Below are 17,368 nucleotides of genomic sequence, written 5' to 3' on the forward strand. Positions count from 1 at the left end.
GTCTAAATTTGTAAAATTTCATCAAATCTCTGTCTAACCTAGTAGGTGGTTTATCTTCACCTCCACTTAGCCAGTTGGTGAAGAAACGGAACACCACACAACATGTAATCAGATGGGCCGCCAGCGGAGACTGAGGGATTCCACTAAGGAAGAGTTCCTTCGGGCAGAGTGCCTTCTCTGTGAGAACACAGTCCTTGGCAACTCTCAAAGCGCTCCTTTAAGCATTCACACACAGCGCCAGCATTTTGGAATAAAGACAAAGGGAAAAATATAACAAATCTATCTGTGGCAGCATAGGAGAACGTTATGTACAAGGTACACTTTTGCATCTTATTGCACATAACTGTGGTGCATTCAAGGGTTCTCGATGACGGTAAAAACAGAGGCGTCATTAGTTTGTGAAAACAGAGGGAGACTTTACATCCAGAAAATACACTAACAATAAAACAATCATGACAATAATGATGTATTATTATGTGATGATAATCCTTCATGAATTAGCCCATCTTTACACTCTAAAGTAGAGTAAATTTGGCATATTCATAATCATAGTGTAATGAACACTGACTGATTTTTTGGTAACACTTTAGTATGGGGAACATATTCACCATTAATTAGTTGCTTATTACATGCACATTAGTAACATATTGGCTATGAATTAGTTATTATTAAGTACTTATTAATACCTTATTCTGCATGGCCTTATTATACAACAACCCTAACCCTCTAACCCTAACCCTAACCAAATAACTCTAAATTAAGTATTTGTTACTTACAATATGTTCCCCTAGTGTCCAAATAACTCTTAATTAAGTCTTTGTTACTTAGAATATGTTCCCCATACTAAAGTGTTAGATTTTTTTAAAAAATTATAATCTGGCCACTTTATATTGAATTTGTTGGCACTACCTGGGTTATTGAGATATGTTTTAGATGTGTTAATCCCATCTTTAAATGGTCAAAAACCTAATAAACTGTGCTCAGTGGCCTTGTGGTTAGAGTGTCCGCCCTGAGATCGGTAGGTCGTGAGTTCAAACCCCGGCCGAGTCATACCAAAAACTATAAAAATGGGACCCATTACCTCCCTGCTTGGCACTCGGCATCAAGGCTTGGAATTGGGGGCTAAATCACCAAAATGATTCCCGAGCGCGGCCACCGCTGCTGCTCACTGCTCCCCTCACCTCCCAGGGGGTGGAACAAGGGGATGGGTCAAATGCAGAGAGTAATTTCACCACACCTCGTGTGTGTGTGACTATCAGTGGTACTTTGACTTTTAAAAAGCTAGTTTCAACCAAACCCGCGCTATAATTAGTTTTTTATTGCATGTAAACATACCAAAAATGAGTAAGTGTTGGGCTGAGTGGGGGCCCTTTAGGAGTCTTGTGTATTGGGACCCAGAATTTGAGTGTTACGCCCCTGAGCATCAACGCTACACAATAACAATACATCTAATTTCTAATTCACTTTTCCTCAAACAAGATCTCAAAGCGCTACAAAGTTAAAAAAAACCCAGTGGTTTTGCCAGTATGCTTATTGTGGCACCTCTGAGAGGCATTCAAAACAGGTGAAAATGAGTATAATGCGTATTTAGCGCTGTTTTTTTTACACATGACTACTGCTTACAACAGTGTTTTTCAACCTTTTTTGAGCCAAGGCACATTTTTTTCATTGAAAAAAATCCTGAGGCACACCACCAGCAGAAATCATTAAAAAACAAAACTCAGTAGCCGATATTGACAATAAAAAGTCGTTCTCGCAATTGTTGGATAGGAATTCAAACCATAACCAAGCATGCATCACTATAGCTCTTGTCTCAAAGTAGGTGTACTGTCACGACCTGTCACATCACAGCGTGACTTATTTTGAGTTTTTCGCTGTTTTCCTTTGTGTAGTGAGTGTTTTAGTTCTTGTCTTGCGCTCCTATCTTGGTGTTTTTTCCTGTTTTGTTGGTATTTTCCTGTTGCAGTTTCATGTCTTCCTTGAGCGCTATTCTCCACACCTGCTTTGTTTTCGCAATCCAGACTATTTAAGTTGTGCGGACGCTTTCCTTCTTTGTGGGGACATTGTTGATTGTCATGTCATGTACGGATGTACTTTGTGGACGCCGTCTGCTCCACACGCTGTAAGTCTTTGCTGTAAGTCTTTGCTGTCGTCCAGCATTTTGTGTTTTGTTTACTCTGCAGCCAGTTCAGTTTTAGTTTTGTTTTGCATAGCCATGCCTAAGCTTCAAAGCCTTTTCTCAGCGGCACTCGCCTTTTGGTTTACCGTAATTTCCGGACTATAAGCCGCTACTTTTTCCCCTCGTTCTGGTCCCTGCGGCTTATACAAGGGTGCGGCTTATTTACGGCCTGTTCTTCTCCGACACCGACGAAGAGGATTTCGGTGGTTTTAGTACGCAGGAGGAAGACGATGACACAATGATTAAAGACTGACTTTTCATATACCGGTAGGCTGGTTATTTTGATAACGTACAGGCGAGCACTTTGTATTACTTTGCACCGTTGTATTATTTGTACTCTGCACGAATGCTGTTCGCCATGTCAAAGATGTGAAAGTTTGATTGAATGATTGAAAGATTTATTGTTAATAAATGGGACGCTTTGCGTTCCCAAACAGTCATCTCTGTCCCGACAATCCCCTCCGTGGTAGCAGGAACCCCTATATACTACGGTAATTACACATCAAAACCCTGCGGCTTATAGTCGGGTGCGGCTTATATATGGAGCAATCTGTATTTTCCCCTAAATTTAGCTGGTGCGGCTTATAGTCAGGTGCGGCTTATAGTCCGGAAATTACGGTAAGTATAAGATACCTTATTACCTGCACGCTGCTTCCTGCTGTCATCTGCATATTGTGATCATGACACGACGTGTTCCTGACATCTACAAAGCAATTAGCTACCTGCTGCCACCTACTGCAGGGGTGTCCAAAGTGCGGCCCGGGGGCCATTTGCGGCCCCCAGCTAATTGTTTACCGGCCCGCCACACATTCTGGAAATGCTATTGCAAAAAATAAAAATGAACATTAAAAAAAGTGGAATGAGGTGAAATCTAACGAGAAAAAGTTGCAATGTTGACACAAAGCTGCCATGCAGGCTGTTTTTTTTTCTTTTGTCTTTCTTTCTTTTTCTTTTTTTGCCACTGCTCAAAAAAAAAAATTATGACAAAAAATCCATGTTATAATAATTATTTTCAAAGCTCCAATTAGTTCAAATTTTTCCCTTTAAAATGTTTTATTGCATATATTGTGTAGTTGCCATATAAAAAGTTTTCTTTGACAAAAAAGCATAAAACAAACAAAATAATAGTTCAAACGTAAAATCGACAGATATATCTGAAGTTGATCTCGTAACTTAAGTGATGAAAGTAAAAAAAAAAAAAATAATAAAAATGTATCACTTTATGAGTGGGGCACCTTTTGGATCCCAAATATATTTAGTGGTATTTTATTTATCTTTTCACTGTGATGACTCAAAAATATTAAATAATTAAAATCAATGGTGTCCTGCATTATTTATATTTTAGGGCTCTAATTACTAAATGCTGCATATTTCAGTTTTACTATAAAAAACAAAGTTGTTTTTGACAGAAAAGCCATTGATTGATTGATTGAGACTTTTATTAGTAGGTTGCACAGTGAAGTACATATTCCGTACAATTGACCACTAAATGGTAACACCCGAATAAGTTTTTCAACTTGTTTAAGTCGGGGTCCACTTAAATTGATTCATCCATAAAACCTTTTTTTTTTGTAAGTTGATATAGAGATTTACTGTAAGCGTTAAATAAAAAATAATAATACAAATTAGACTTATTTTTAACATTTTAATAACGGAGACCCTTTATGGTCCCCGGGACCCCTAAAGGTAAAATAAATACAAAGAATCCATATATTTTGTTATGGTTTGAAAATGAAAAATATCAAAATGGCCCCCACATGCTTTAATTTTTCCGTTTGCGGCCCTCAATGGAAAAAGTTTGGACACCCCTGACCTACTGATATGGAAGAGTATAACATGGTTACTCTGCCGAGTTCTAGACAGTACAGACACTCAACAACGACACATTATTTACGGATTATAATTACTTGTGCGCAAAAAATATTTTTAACCCAATTAGGTGAAATTACATAATCTCCCACGGCACACCAGACTGTATTTCACGGCACACTAATGTGCCACGGCACAGTGGTTGAAAAACACTGGCTTACATATACAGGCCATATTTTGTCGCCGCATCAACAAGTGACAGTCAGCGCTTCTTATCAGGAAGTCCCCTGCCCAAGCGCCTCATTTGCATTCCAAATGTCAGCGGGAGAACCCGAGCAGAGAAAAGGCACGGAGCCTGTCCCAGGGAGCAGCCTAATGAGATGCTAATTTCAATCATAGGCGCGACGTTGGACTCAAAGAAATGAATCACGTTGGAAAAACACACACAAACTTTGCCGTTTTTCTCGACATTTCCAGTTTTGTCACTTTTCTTACCACTCCCCCTGCCCCTGCTGGCCTGTTGATCTGCGGCAGGAAATCCACATAATTGCCCCAAACACATCACTAATCCTTCATCTCCGGGTAACAGGGACTAGGGACTGGCTCGCCGGCTAATCCACACGCTGCAACTGTGGATTCCTCGGCGGGGTTTTTCAAGGCTGGGGGGGGACTTGAGCAGCAAACCTGCAGCCCATTGAATCAACGCTAACGACTTGCGTAAGCACGCCTTGTTAGCCTCGTTAGTTAAAATGCTGAAATATTGTCTCAAAAAGAGCAACAACAGGCATAGCAACTGAGAGCAAACTCACGGATGCTTGGAGAGAAAAGCTTTTTTCATATTAATTGTATCACTTTTAGGCAGTTAGGTCAGGCGTCGGCAACCAAAAATGTAAAAAGAGCCATATTGGACCAAAAATACCCCCAAAAAATCTGTCTGGAGCCGCAAAAAATGTAAAGCCTTATATAAGTGTTAAAATGAAGTCAACACATGATATAAGTGTCTATATTAGCTATATTAGACTACTATCAAAATGACTGTGTCGCAGGCTGATGCAAATCTTCGTTGACAGACATTTTGAAATGTAATATTTATTCTACCCATTTTTACAACATTGTAAAACATTACTAAAACGGAGGCTTTTCAGAGGGTGTAATAACTCCTGGAAATTACTGGCTTAGAATGGCCAAAGGTAAAGATGTGTGTGTTCAAGTTGAAGGAAACGGAAACTACAAATAAAATGACCTCAAATATACCTACAAATGAGGCATAATGATGCATTATGTACATGCAGCTATCATAAATAGCATGTTAGCTTGCAGTCACGCAGTGACCAAGTATGTCTGATTAGCACTCCACACAAGTCAATAACATCAACAAAGCTCACCTTTGTGGATTCACGCAGAGCATAAGACGTTTGATGGGCAGGGACAAAGAAGTTTTGTCATAAAACGCGTCTTTCTGTGGCAGCATCAAGGAAAGTTGTACAAACCCCGTTTCCATATGAGTTGGGAAATTGTGTTAGATGTAAATATAAAGGGAGTACAATGATTTTCAAATCATTTTCAACCCATATTCAGTTGAATATGCTACAAAGACAACATATTTGATGTTCAAACTGATAAACTTTTTTTTTGTGCAAATAATCTGGCAATAAATACTGATAAAGTTGAGGAATGCTCATCAAACACTTACTTGGAACATCCCACAGGTGAACAGGCAAATTGGGAACAGGTGGGTGCCATAATTGGGTATAAAAGTAGATTCCATGAAATGCTCAGTCATTCACAAACAAGGATGGGGCGAGTCAACAAATGCATGAGCAAATTGTTGAACAGTTTAAAAAAAAACTTTCTCAACCAGCTATTGCAAGGAATTTAGGGATTTCACCATCTACGGTCCGTAATATCATCAAAGGGTTCAGAGAATCTGGAGAAATCACTGCATGTAACCTTCGATCCCTCAGGCTGTACTGCATCAACAAGCGACATCAATGTGCAAAGGATATCACCACATGGGCTCAGGAACACTTCAGAAACCCACTGTCAGTAACTACAGTTGGTCGCTACATCTGTAAGTGCAAGTTAAAACTCTCCTATGCAAGACGAAAACCGTTTATCAACAACGCCCAAAAAAGCCGTCGGCTTCGCTGGGCCTGAGCTCATCTAAGATGGACTGATACAAAGTGTAAAAGTGTTCTGTGGTCTGACGAGTCCACATTTCAAATTGTTTTTGGAAACTGTGGACGTCGTGTCCTCCGGACCAAAGAGGAAAAGAACCATCCGGATTGTTATAGGCGTAAAGTTGAAAAGCCAGCATCTGTGATGGTATGGGGGTGTATTAGTGCCCAAGACATGGGTAACTTACACATCTGTGAAGGCGCCATTAATGCTGAAAGGTACATACAGGTTTTGGAGCAACATATGTTGCCATCCAAGCAACGTTACCATGGACGCCCCTGCTTATTTCAGCAAGACAATGCCAAGCCACAACATGGCTTCATAGTAAAAGAGTGCGGGTACTAGACTGGCCTGCCTGTAGTCCAAACCTGTCTCATAAAATACAATCATGTGTGCTGACGGACTGTATCCCTGCAGACTGTATTGATCTATATTGATATACTGTATAATGTAGGAACCAGAAATATTAATAACAGAAACAAACAACCCTTTTGTGCGAATGAGTGTGAATGAGTGTAATTGGGAGAGGGAGGTTTTTGGGTTGGTGCACTAATTGTAAGTATATCTTGTGTTTTTTATGTTGATTTAAAAAATTTTTTTAAATAAAATATATATTTTTTTCATTTAAAAAAAAAAAAAGATTTCTTGTGCGGTCCGGTACCAATCGATCCGCGGCCCGGTGGTTGGGGACCACTGCTCTATATGAGCCCACTGCCCTGTATTTTGTTGCCATTTACTTAACGCCATAGTCTCGTGGAGGGGTATCCAACTATTTTTTAATCTGTAGATCATCTCTATGACAACACTCTAGTCTTTTTAAGAATCTGCTTCTAAAATGGGAGTCTCTCACAAGTTTTTCAACAGAACTCTGGCCACCAGTTGAAAAGCCCAAATGATAAAAAAGAAAGGACCTAAAATAGAAACTTGAGGAACATCACAAGTATAACTAAATAATTTAAACAAACGACTACTGACTATATCCGAACTAAACAAGCTACACCAACACCTTAGTTACTTAGACTCTGTTTACACAGCAGGCCAAAGTGGACCAAATCAAATTTTTTCGAAATTCGATTTTTTTCCAGCTGACTGTTACAAGTAACATGTGATCTTTATAAAAGTGTGGAAACACCTTCTCCTCATTCAATGTGTTTTCTTTATTTTCATGACTATTTACATTTTAGATTGTAACTGAAGGCATCACAACTACGAAGTGGAGTTATGTACTTAACAAAAAAAGGTGAAATAACTGAAAACATGTTTTATATTCTAGTTTCTTCAAAATAGCCAACCTTTGCTCTGAATGCTGCTTTGCACACTCTTGGTATTCTCTCGATGAGCTTCAAGCACACCTGTGAAGTGAAAACCATTTCAGGTGACTACCACTCGAAGCTCATCGCGAGTGTGCGAAATAGTAATCAGAGCAAAGGGTGGCTATTTTGAAGAAACTAGAATATAAAACATATTTTCAGTTATTTCACCTTTTTTTTGTTAAGTACATAACTCCACATGTGTTCATTCATAGTTTTGATGCCTTCAGTGACAATCCACAATGTAAATAGTCATGAAAATAAAGAATACTGCATTGAATGAGAAGGTGTTTCCAAACTTTTGGCCTGTACTGTATATGTGTATGTATGTATGTAGTATGTATCACATATAGCCTATTATTTGCGCACTATTGACTAGTGATGTACCAAAAATTCGGCCGCCGAACAAATACTTTGCTCACCGAAATCAGATGTTGTGATGACGTATCCACTTCCGCTGGCGGGCTGCAACTTTCTTCATGCACTTGAATGACGTAACTCGCCCAAAGATGACTTAAAAGTCGCAATCTGGTCGCATTTCCGTTCACATTGCAGTCTCATTTGAAAAGCTCAGACTCCAATTGGAATTGGACAACCTCCTGAAGTTGCCCAAATCTGATGCGAAAATCCGAGTTTTTGGAGTGTTTAGAGACTGGCAAAAAATATCCGATCTGTGCCACTTGAGGGTAAAATAAATCAGAATTGGTGTGCAGTGTAAACGGCGCCTTAGATCACATTACAAAAAAAAAATGTAACTGCCAAAAATGAGAGGGCTAAAAGGGGTGCCTTGAGGAATGCCTCAGTTATGAAACTCACAAGTTTGGACCCCAGTGTTCTAGGTTTACCAACAAAGTTGCAACCCACACACCTTCAGCGGCTAATCGGTAAATATATTATTACAGCACAACAAACACACATTGGGCAAAACAAACTTTCTGTAAGCAAGCTGAAGTGTCTCTGATCATCTCCTGGGGAACCCAACAGTGTCAAAATACACCATTTTTACACTCAATTTTACATTTATAACGACTTAGGGCCTACCATAGCCCAGGGTCACTACAACTACTAATAGAAGTATTTCTTAAATTTAGTGAAGTGAACACTTCCTGCGGCCCAGTCTAATCCAGACTCTGCCTCCAGCGGCCCCCAGGTAAATTGAGTGTGACAACCCAGCTCTATATGAGGCGTGCACTGTGCTGTTTTGAAAGATTTTCTGCAAAGATGTCTTCCAAATGCGTGTGCCAGATTAATGGATGAAGGTATTTTCTGCTTTTTGTGTTAGAAAGGGAAGAGAATGTTCAAGTGATTGAACATTTATAACTTTTTTGTTAGTGTGTTGGTTAATATATTTTTAATATTATTATTATCTTTATCTGTTTCATGGGAGAATGTACAATAATTGACATAATGTGCCAGTTTGCAGCCAGGGGCTAGTTTCCAAAAAACTCACGTACATAAAAAAACATCAGACTTCATAAACAGTACAAATAAATACACAGACTCAGATATAACTACACAATTGAGACCCACATACAACAGAAGGTTGCAACATCACCTCAACTCAAGACAGATGGGGAATAAGGTGACCGTTGTAGTTCAAGTGCATGGAAACGTGCTTAAATTGTATAAAAAAAATAGTGTTGCATAAAAATTTACAAAGTTGTATTGCACATAGTCAAATACTCAAATAAATTATTAGGTTTTACTGAATTTTAAAATGTAAAATGACCATGGCTGTCAAGTGAAATAGTGATCATGATTACACACTTGGACATGAGCCACTCCTTTGGGTGGCAATTTTAAGGGGAACTGCACTTTTTTGGGAGTTTTGCCTATTGTTCACAATCATTCTGAGAGACACGAACACACATTTTTTTTTTTTTTTAGGATTTTAAAGATGATAAAAAATGTTTGCAAGATGAGGCTAATGGGAGTCACCGTTGTAGCCTTCAAAGCCCTCTAAAACAACTTAAAAATAATCTTATTATATATACACTGTAAGTCTATATATAATGTAGTAACAGACATGTTAATAACAATATGTAATATGTACAATATTTACCGTATATTTGTCATTTTATGCATTACCAGAACTTATTTCCTCAGCGTATTTGTTTCCGTTTCCATAGCAACACACTTCCGACTTCCAGCAACAAATGCGTGTTCCTATTTCCAGAAACAAACGCGGGTGTCTACTAATTATGGCAGACTTGATAACAGACAACAAAGATGACTATTTTTGGATAAATGAGTATTTACAATTTTATCTTTTTGAAGCTGAATATACGGAGGATGAACTGCTGCTTATAGAAGCGAGCATGAAGAGAGAGCGAAACGTTGGAGCAGACGGAAGCCAAGAGAGTGAGGTCGGCGTGACTTGATGGTGTAAATGTGGAACTTGGAGCCAAGCTATGCCAACATAAATGGAGTGCTTATCCAAAATCAACAGGAAACGTCCCCGGCCAACATGACCAAACAGACAGCTGTCCATCGAGTAAGTCACTAAAATATTGATCATGATAAATGCAGCACGCATTTATCATGTACAAACAAAACATGAAATGTGGATTAATACTTAACAGATACTGTAATACGATTGTTAATGTGTTTCCGTCAGTACAGATCAGTGTCCTAACGTATTGTGTTGTGCATTACTAACGCAAAAGCCATTCGGGTGCTGACGCAGAAGCTAGCTTGTATGCCATTGCAAGGCGATGTGTTACTAGGCGAGAAAAATAGTTGTTCAGTGTTTGCTATTACAATAACAATGCTGCTACAGCTTGGTTATTATACAGGTTACGTAATGTAAATGAAGTATTGATGGCGGTTTTTGGATGCATTTTTAAATAGCTTTAGAGGCAGACTGGGTTGTTCCCATTAGCTACATTGCTAGATGGGGTTTGGGAAAAAAATCTACTCGAATTCAAATTGCGATTCTCACGTAGTGCGATTCAGAATCGATTCTCATTTTTTAAAAATCGATTTTTTTAATGTATTTATTTATTGATTTTTTTATTTTATTTTTATTTTTATTTAATTAATCAATACAACAAAACAATACACAACAATACCATAACAATGCAATCCAATTCCAAAACCAAACCCGACCCAGCAACACTCAGAACTGCAATAAACAGAGCAATTGAGAGGAGACACAAACACGACACAGAACAAACCAAAAGTAGTGAAACAAAAATGAATATTATCAACAACACTATCAATATTAGTTACAATTTCAACATAGCAGTGATTAAAAATCCCTCATTGACATTATCATTAGACATTTATAAAAAAATAAAAAAAGAACAATAAGAGTTTTAGTAGAGGGTTTTCAGTCACATTTTAAGCAAGTTTATAATTTTATATATATATATATATATATATATATATATATATATAAATTTTAATCAAACTAGTTTTTGAAGATAAGATAAAAAATTGATAAGGGGTTTTCTGTCATAAGGGTTATTTTTTAAAGATTAAAAACAAAAAAAAATATTGTCCAATATTGTCACAAAGATAAAATAAGTCATATTTTTGGTTTATTTAATAGTTAAAACAAATTTACATTATTGCAATCAGTTGATAAAACATTGTCCTTTGCAATTATAAAAGCTTTTTACAAAAATCTACTACTCTGCTTGCATGTCAGCAGACTGTGGTAGATCCTGCTGAAATCCTATGTATTGAATGAATAGAAAATCGTTTTGAATCAGGAAAATATCGTTTTTGAATCGAGAATCGCATTGAATCGAAAAAAATTGATTTTGAATCGAATCGTGACCCCAAGAATCGATATTGAATCGAATCGTAGGACACCCAAAGATTCACAGCCCTAATTGCTAGCCACCTAAACCGAGCTGATTTTCACAAATTAAAATGCAAAACAATTTTTTTTAAACTTTTGTCTTTTTGCCTCTCATAAGGATTGTGAACATTAGGCAAAATTCGCCAAAACATCCAGTTTCAATGCAACACTTATTTGTATGCCAGACACACATTTTAAAATGTAAAATTATCAAAGCTGAGTAGATTGTGTTCAGACCCGATTTTACAATTATGCTAATTTCTATATATATTTTTTTGGTCTAGGACGTTTTTGCTTGCCATCAATTAAGCGGAACTAAATGTTCCCTACCAAGGTTTTTGCATGTCACTCATGAGCGATACACAACACAACACACACGCAAAGACGGCAAGTGAAGCGAAATTGGCATAACCTACCTGTGTCCGTTGAGAGCGGCGTGGTGCAGCGGTGTGTATCCTGAGCTGTCAGTGCAGTTGACGTTGAGGCCCTTCCACATGCTGCCAGACACAAACAACATCATTCAGATCCTTCTCTTCCAAAATGTAGAGTAAAAGAATAATAAATATAACACACAAGGTAGCGCTGATAACCGAATCCAAGTCAGTTAGCATCACGCTGAGGTCAGAGGGGAGCATCCTTGTTCGGACTACAGTAGGTCAGCTGACCTCAACATGGCGTTATTGAGTGTATGGATTGTGTTGCATGACCTTTTTCATGGCTGACCTGTAGGAGGAGATGGAGGCAACAAGCCAACGTGTGATGGAGGCCAAGTTGAAAGTGGCGAGCAGGTCCTCTCCTCCGCAACACTTAACTAATGAACCAATCAGGGGAAAAGCACTCGACTTGATTCATGCAATAATGTGCAGTGAACACCAACACAATCCATTATATTGTCTCTCACGATGATACACATATTCATATCAACAGCTCTTGGGGATGCCCAACTCAATAGTTTTCACTAAGCTAAGGACCAAAGGTAGTTTGGTCTGTTTACTTCACACAGTAACGGTTCTGGCTATGGGCCACAATAGCAAATGTTCATGAAGGCATACTCTAGGGGGCGCCACAAGAATGACGGGAAAGAGTAAAAGTTAAAGTAAAAAGTAGTAGTACAAGTTTCGTCTTCACAAAAATACTCAAGTAAACCTAAAAAGTATGTTGCATTTAAACTACTCTGACACGTACAATTTATCCAAAAAGCTACTTGAGTAAATTTAGTGTTACTACCCACCTTTAAATGCAATACAATCTATTGTGTGCTGAAAATAAATCAAAACTTGCTGATTTCTCAACCTATTTTAATGCGGTTTACTATATTGTCTTCTTAAAAGCATGTGCACTTAATACTAGGGATGTCCGATAATATCGGACTGCCGATATTATCGGCTGATAAATGCTTTAAAATGTAATATCGGAAATTATCGGTATCGGTTTCAGAATTATCTGTATCGGTTTCAAAAAGTAAAATGTATGACTTTTTAAAACGCCGCTGTGTACACGGACGTAGGGAGAAGTACAGAGCGCCAATAAACCTTAAAGGCACTGCCTTTGCGTGCCGGCCCAGTCACATAATATCTACGGCTTTTCACACACACAAGTGAATGCAAGACATACTTGGTCAACAGCCATACAGGTCACACTTCAAATTTTTACACACACTTGTTATTTCATATGTTGACCAGAGGGGGAGCACTTTTAAAACCGACACACAGTCAATTTGAAAAATCCCTCCTTTTTGGGACCATCCTAATTGTGATAAATTTCACCACCAGGGGTGCAAATGAGACATTCTCTATTAGATGCAATGATTTTCCGTATTGGGACCATGATTTCGGTCCTAGCTTTTTCACCGCTCCTCATATGGAAGGTACTTTTCCTTGTTGATGTCTCAAGAAGGGTAGAAATACAAGAACACACACACAAACGCAAATACACGGCCGTCATTGAATTAGATACAGTGAAAAAAGCGCACCCCATAAATTTGTATCATTATGGGCGAAACCAATAATATGAATGTGTGTGTCCACCTCTGTGCCATGACAGCACGTCTGGTTCTGTTCTTATTCACGTCCACCTGCCATACGCGCGTTCATTCCGGGGTCAATCCTTGCTGGAGGTCTCGTACAATGGGGGTCAAAGGTCACAAAGGCCAAGCTATCCACTAATTGAACCCATCTTTGCACGGCTTCTGTAAAAATGTGCTTGGATGTTTGTATGCACGTGTTGTCACGCCATTTTTTTTTTTTTTTAAATAACTCTTATTTTGAAAAAGGGAAGAGGAAGTGCAGAAAGCTGTGTAGTTCCTGCAAACTTCCACTTTTTTTTGGTGAGTGGCGGTAATAAAAAAGCGTCTACATCAAAAACTCGCCTAAAAAGATGAGGATGAGGAAGATGCCACAGCAAAAACACGCAACGAGAAGCAGGGACAGAAAGTGGACTTGCTTCATTTCTTGTTGTGAGCTCCCAGCGTGGATTAACATAGCATTCATTTTGACCTGCAAGGTGGCAAAGCACATGCACACACACACACACACACACACACACACACACACACACACACACACACACACACACACACACACACACACACACACACACACACACACACACACACACACACACACATTTATAAACTCTGGCGCTGCCGTTTGATGTTGAAGACTTTCAATTCCCATCATGCTTTGGGGCATGAATATTTTGCTTTATCCTGTGTGTGCGGTGCGTGAAATGTATTTTTCAGGCTAATGCTAATCGGATACCAGGCTAAACTAATCGGGTCGGAGGGCGACGGCTGAGCTTGTTTACGTCAGTGACATTATACAACAAATGGACACAAATTTTAGGACACTCGTCTGTTTAAAGGCCTACTGAAATGAATTTTTTTTATTTAAACGGGGATAGCAGATCTATTCTATGTGTCATACTTGATCATTTCGCGATATTGCCATATTTTTGCTGAAAGGATTTAGTATAGAACAACGACGATAAAGATTGCAACTTTTGGTATCTGATAAAAAAAAGGCTTGCACCTACCGGAAGTAGCGTGACGTAGTCAGTTGAACATATACGCAAAGTTCCCTATTGTTTACAATGATGGCCGCATGAAGTGAGAGAGATTCGGACCGAGAAAGCGACAATTTCCCCATTAATTTGAGCGAGGATGAAAGATTTGTGGATGAGTAAAGTGCAAGTGAAGGACTAGTGGGGAGTTGAAGCTATTCAGATAGGGAAGATGCTGTGAGAGCCGGGGGTGACCTGATATTCAGCTGGGAATGACTACAACAGTAAATAAACACAAGACATATATATACTCTATAAGCCACAACACAACCAGGCTTATATTTAATATGCCACAAATTAATCCTGCATAAAAACACCTGCGTGTTTGTTATGCTAGCTCCTAGCTCCTCTGCTAGCTCCTAGCTCCATAGAACACGCCAATACAATTCAAACACCTGATCAACACACACAATCACTCAGCCCAAAAGACCGTTTACCTAACCCAAGGTTCATAAAGCTTATATATTTTTAAAAAGTTACGTACGTGACGCGCACATACGGTCAAGTTATCGAATGTTTAGCAGCCAAGGCTGCATACTCACGGTACCTGATATTCAGCTGGGAATGACTACAACAGTAAATAAACACAAGACATATATTTACTCTATTAGCCACAACACAACCAGGCTTATATTTAATATGCCACAAATTAATCCTGCATAATAACACCTGCGTGTTCGTTATGCTAGCTCCTAGCTCCTCTGCTAGCTCCTAGCTCCATAGAACACGCCAATACAATTCAAACACCTGATCAACACACACAATCACTCAGCCCAAAAGACCGTTCACCTAACCCAAGGTTCATAAAGCTTATATATTTTTAAAAAGTTACGTACGTGACGCGCACGTAAGGTACGGTACGTGTTATGCTAGCTCCTAGCTCCTCTGCTAGCTCCTAGCTCCATAGAACACGCCAATACAATTCAAACACATGATCAACACACACAATCACTCAGCCCAAAAGACCGTTCACCTAACCCAAGGTTCATAAAGCTTATATATTTTAAAAAAGTTACGTACATACGCAAAAAAAAGCCAAAGCTGCATACTCACAGTAGCACGTCTGCGTCTTTGTCATCCAAATCAAAGTAATCCTGGTAAGAGTCTGTGTTGTCCCAGTTCTCTACAGGCGTCTGTGTATCCAAATCAAAAGTCCTCCTGGTTAGAGTCTCTGTTATCCGAGTTCTTCCATCTTGACTGCATCTTTCGGGAATGTAAACAAAGAAGCGCCGGCTGTGTACTGTTGTGGCTGACTACGTTCGAAAAATACGTCCATTTCGCACCGACAACTTTCTTCTTTGCTTGCTCGGCTTCCTTCTCCATAATGCAATGAACATGATTGAAACAGATTCACGAACACAGATGTCCAGAATACTGTGGAATTATGAAATGAAAACAGAGCTTTTTCGTATCGGCTTCAATGTGGAAGGCATACCCGTGTTCGCCGGGCCACGTCACACGCATACGTCATCCTCAGAGGCGTTTCGAACCGGAAGTTTAGCGGCAAATTTAAAATGTCACTTTATAAGTTAACCCGGCCGTATTGGCATGTGTTATAATGTTAAGATTTCATCATTGATATATAAACTATCAGACTGCGTGGTCGGTAGTAGTGGGTTTCAGTAGGCCTTTAAGATGTCAATGAAACAGGGAAAGGACAATATACTTTTTCGTCAGTGCAGCTGGAATCAGCTTGATGTGGGAGAATCCAGTGTTGGGCACTACGTAGCTGAGCTAAATTTCCCAGTAGCGTGGTTACATTTTGAGCCAGTCGCGATTCCTGTAGCTTAGCTATTTTTAGACCCACGTAACAAGGTAGCTAACATCAAAGCTACAAGCTATCCATCCATCCATTTTGAAAAATGGACTGCCAATCCAGGGTGGACAGACAATATGGAGACAATCCATGACAATTGGGTGGCGTACGTATGAGAAAAACCATGATGATTGGTTGGATTACAAACGATGAGTCTTGATTGGCTAAGGTTAGGGAAAAACATTACGAACTGGCCAATCAAAGGCAAGATAGGGCGGGTCACGGAAACCAGGAAGCAAAGTCATAACAAACACACGAACATGTCACATGACGACGAGGGAGTCAGAGACAGAAAGAAGCTTCAAACTGACGACTCAAAAAGAAAACATACTTGAAAATGCCTGAGGGATTTCTTTGTGCCAAATTTTTCCTTTAGTCATAAAGAAGACAGGAAACCCACAATAATGCATCTCCTTGGCCATATAATTAGAGAAAACAACACCCAAAACCTTCGTTTTTAAATATTTGCTTTGTAAACCAACATCCAAACTGCTCTCGACATTTAGGACGTCCAACACAATTTAAAAAGACACAGTGGAACAGGGGTTAGTGCATGTGCCTCACAATACAAAGGTCCTGAGTAGTCCTGAGTTCAATCCCAGGATCTTTCTGTGTGGAGTTTGCATGTTCTCCCCGTGACTGCGTGGGTTCCCTCCGGGTACTCCGGCTTCCTCCCACCTCCAAAGACATGCACCTGGGGATAGGTTGATTGACAACACTAAATGGTCTCTAGTGTGTGAATGTGAGTGTGAATGTTGTCTGTCTATCTGCGTTGGCCCTGCGATGAGGTGGCGACTTGTCCAGGGTGTACCCCGCCTTCTGCCCGAATGCAGCTGAGATAGGCTCCTGTACCCCCCGCGACCCCAAAAAGGACAAGCGGTAGAAAATGAAAGGATGGATGGACATTAAGGTGAGTGAAAAGTTTCACTGCACATAACCATTATCAACTCTTCTAGGGTGTCCCCAGCTAAATGACAGATAGTTAATAGTTCCATTTGTACACTCTCAGTTCCATTAACATTGGTATCATACATGTTGGTCCATAGATAAAAATGCCATTGAATTAGTTTTGTAGCCTAAGGCATGTTAAACTAAAATGGGCAATTCTAATCACTGCTAAAGCCGTAATACCTGTAAATACTTCCCTAATGGGGATCCCTGGCGTATATATTTTCAAACTGGGGCCCGTGGAGCTAATGAGTATTAAT

The 17,368-nt window shown here is 39.3% G+C and overlaps 1 protein-coding gene across 4 annotated transcripts in view; it reads right to left on the bottom strand.

The window, feature by feature from the left end:
* The window catches only part of anks1b (ankyrin repeat and sterile alpha motif domain containing 1B), a 227,437-nt gene that overhangs the window by 170,121 nt on the left and 39,948 nt on the right, over positions 1–17,368 (bottom strand). For all 4 annotated transcript variants that reach the window (XM_062064802.1, XM_062064805.1, XM_062064803.1 and 1 more), the window contains one exon: positions 11,701–11,781. In XM_062064802.1, the coding sequence (XP_061920786.1) occupies positions 11,701–11,781 (81 nt within the window). The remainder of the gene's footprint in view (positions 1–11,700; positions 11,782–17,368) is intronic.

Source organism: Entelurus aequoreus, linkage group LG12 (genome assembly GCF_033978785.1).
Source record: "Entelurus aequoreus isolate RoL-2023_Sb linkage group LG12, RoL_Eaeq_v1.1, whole genome shotgun sequence".
In the NCBI taxonomy this organism is placed as follows: Eukaryota; Metazoa; Chordata; class Actinopteri; order Syngnathiformes; family Syngnathidae; genus Entelurus; species Entelurus aequoreus.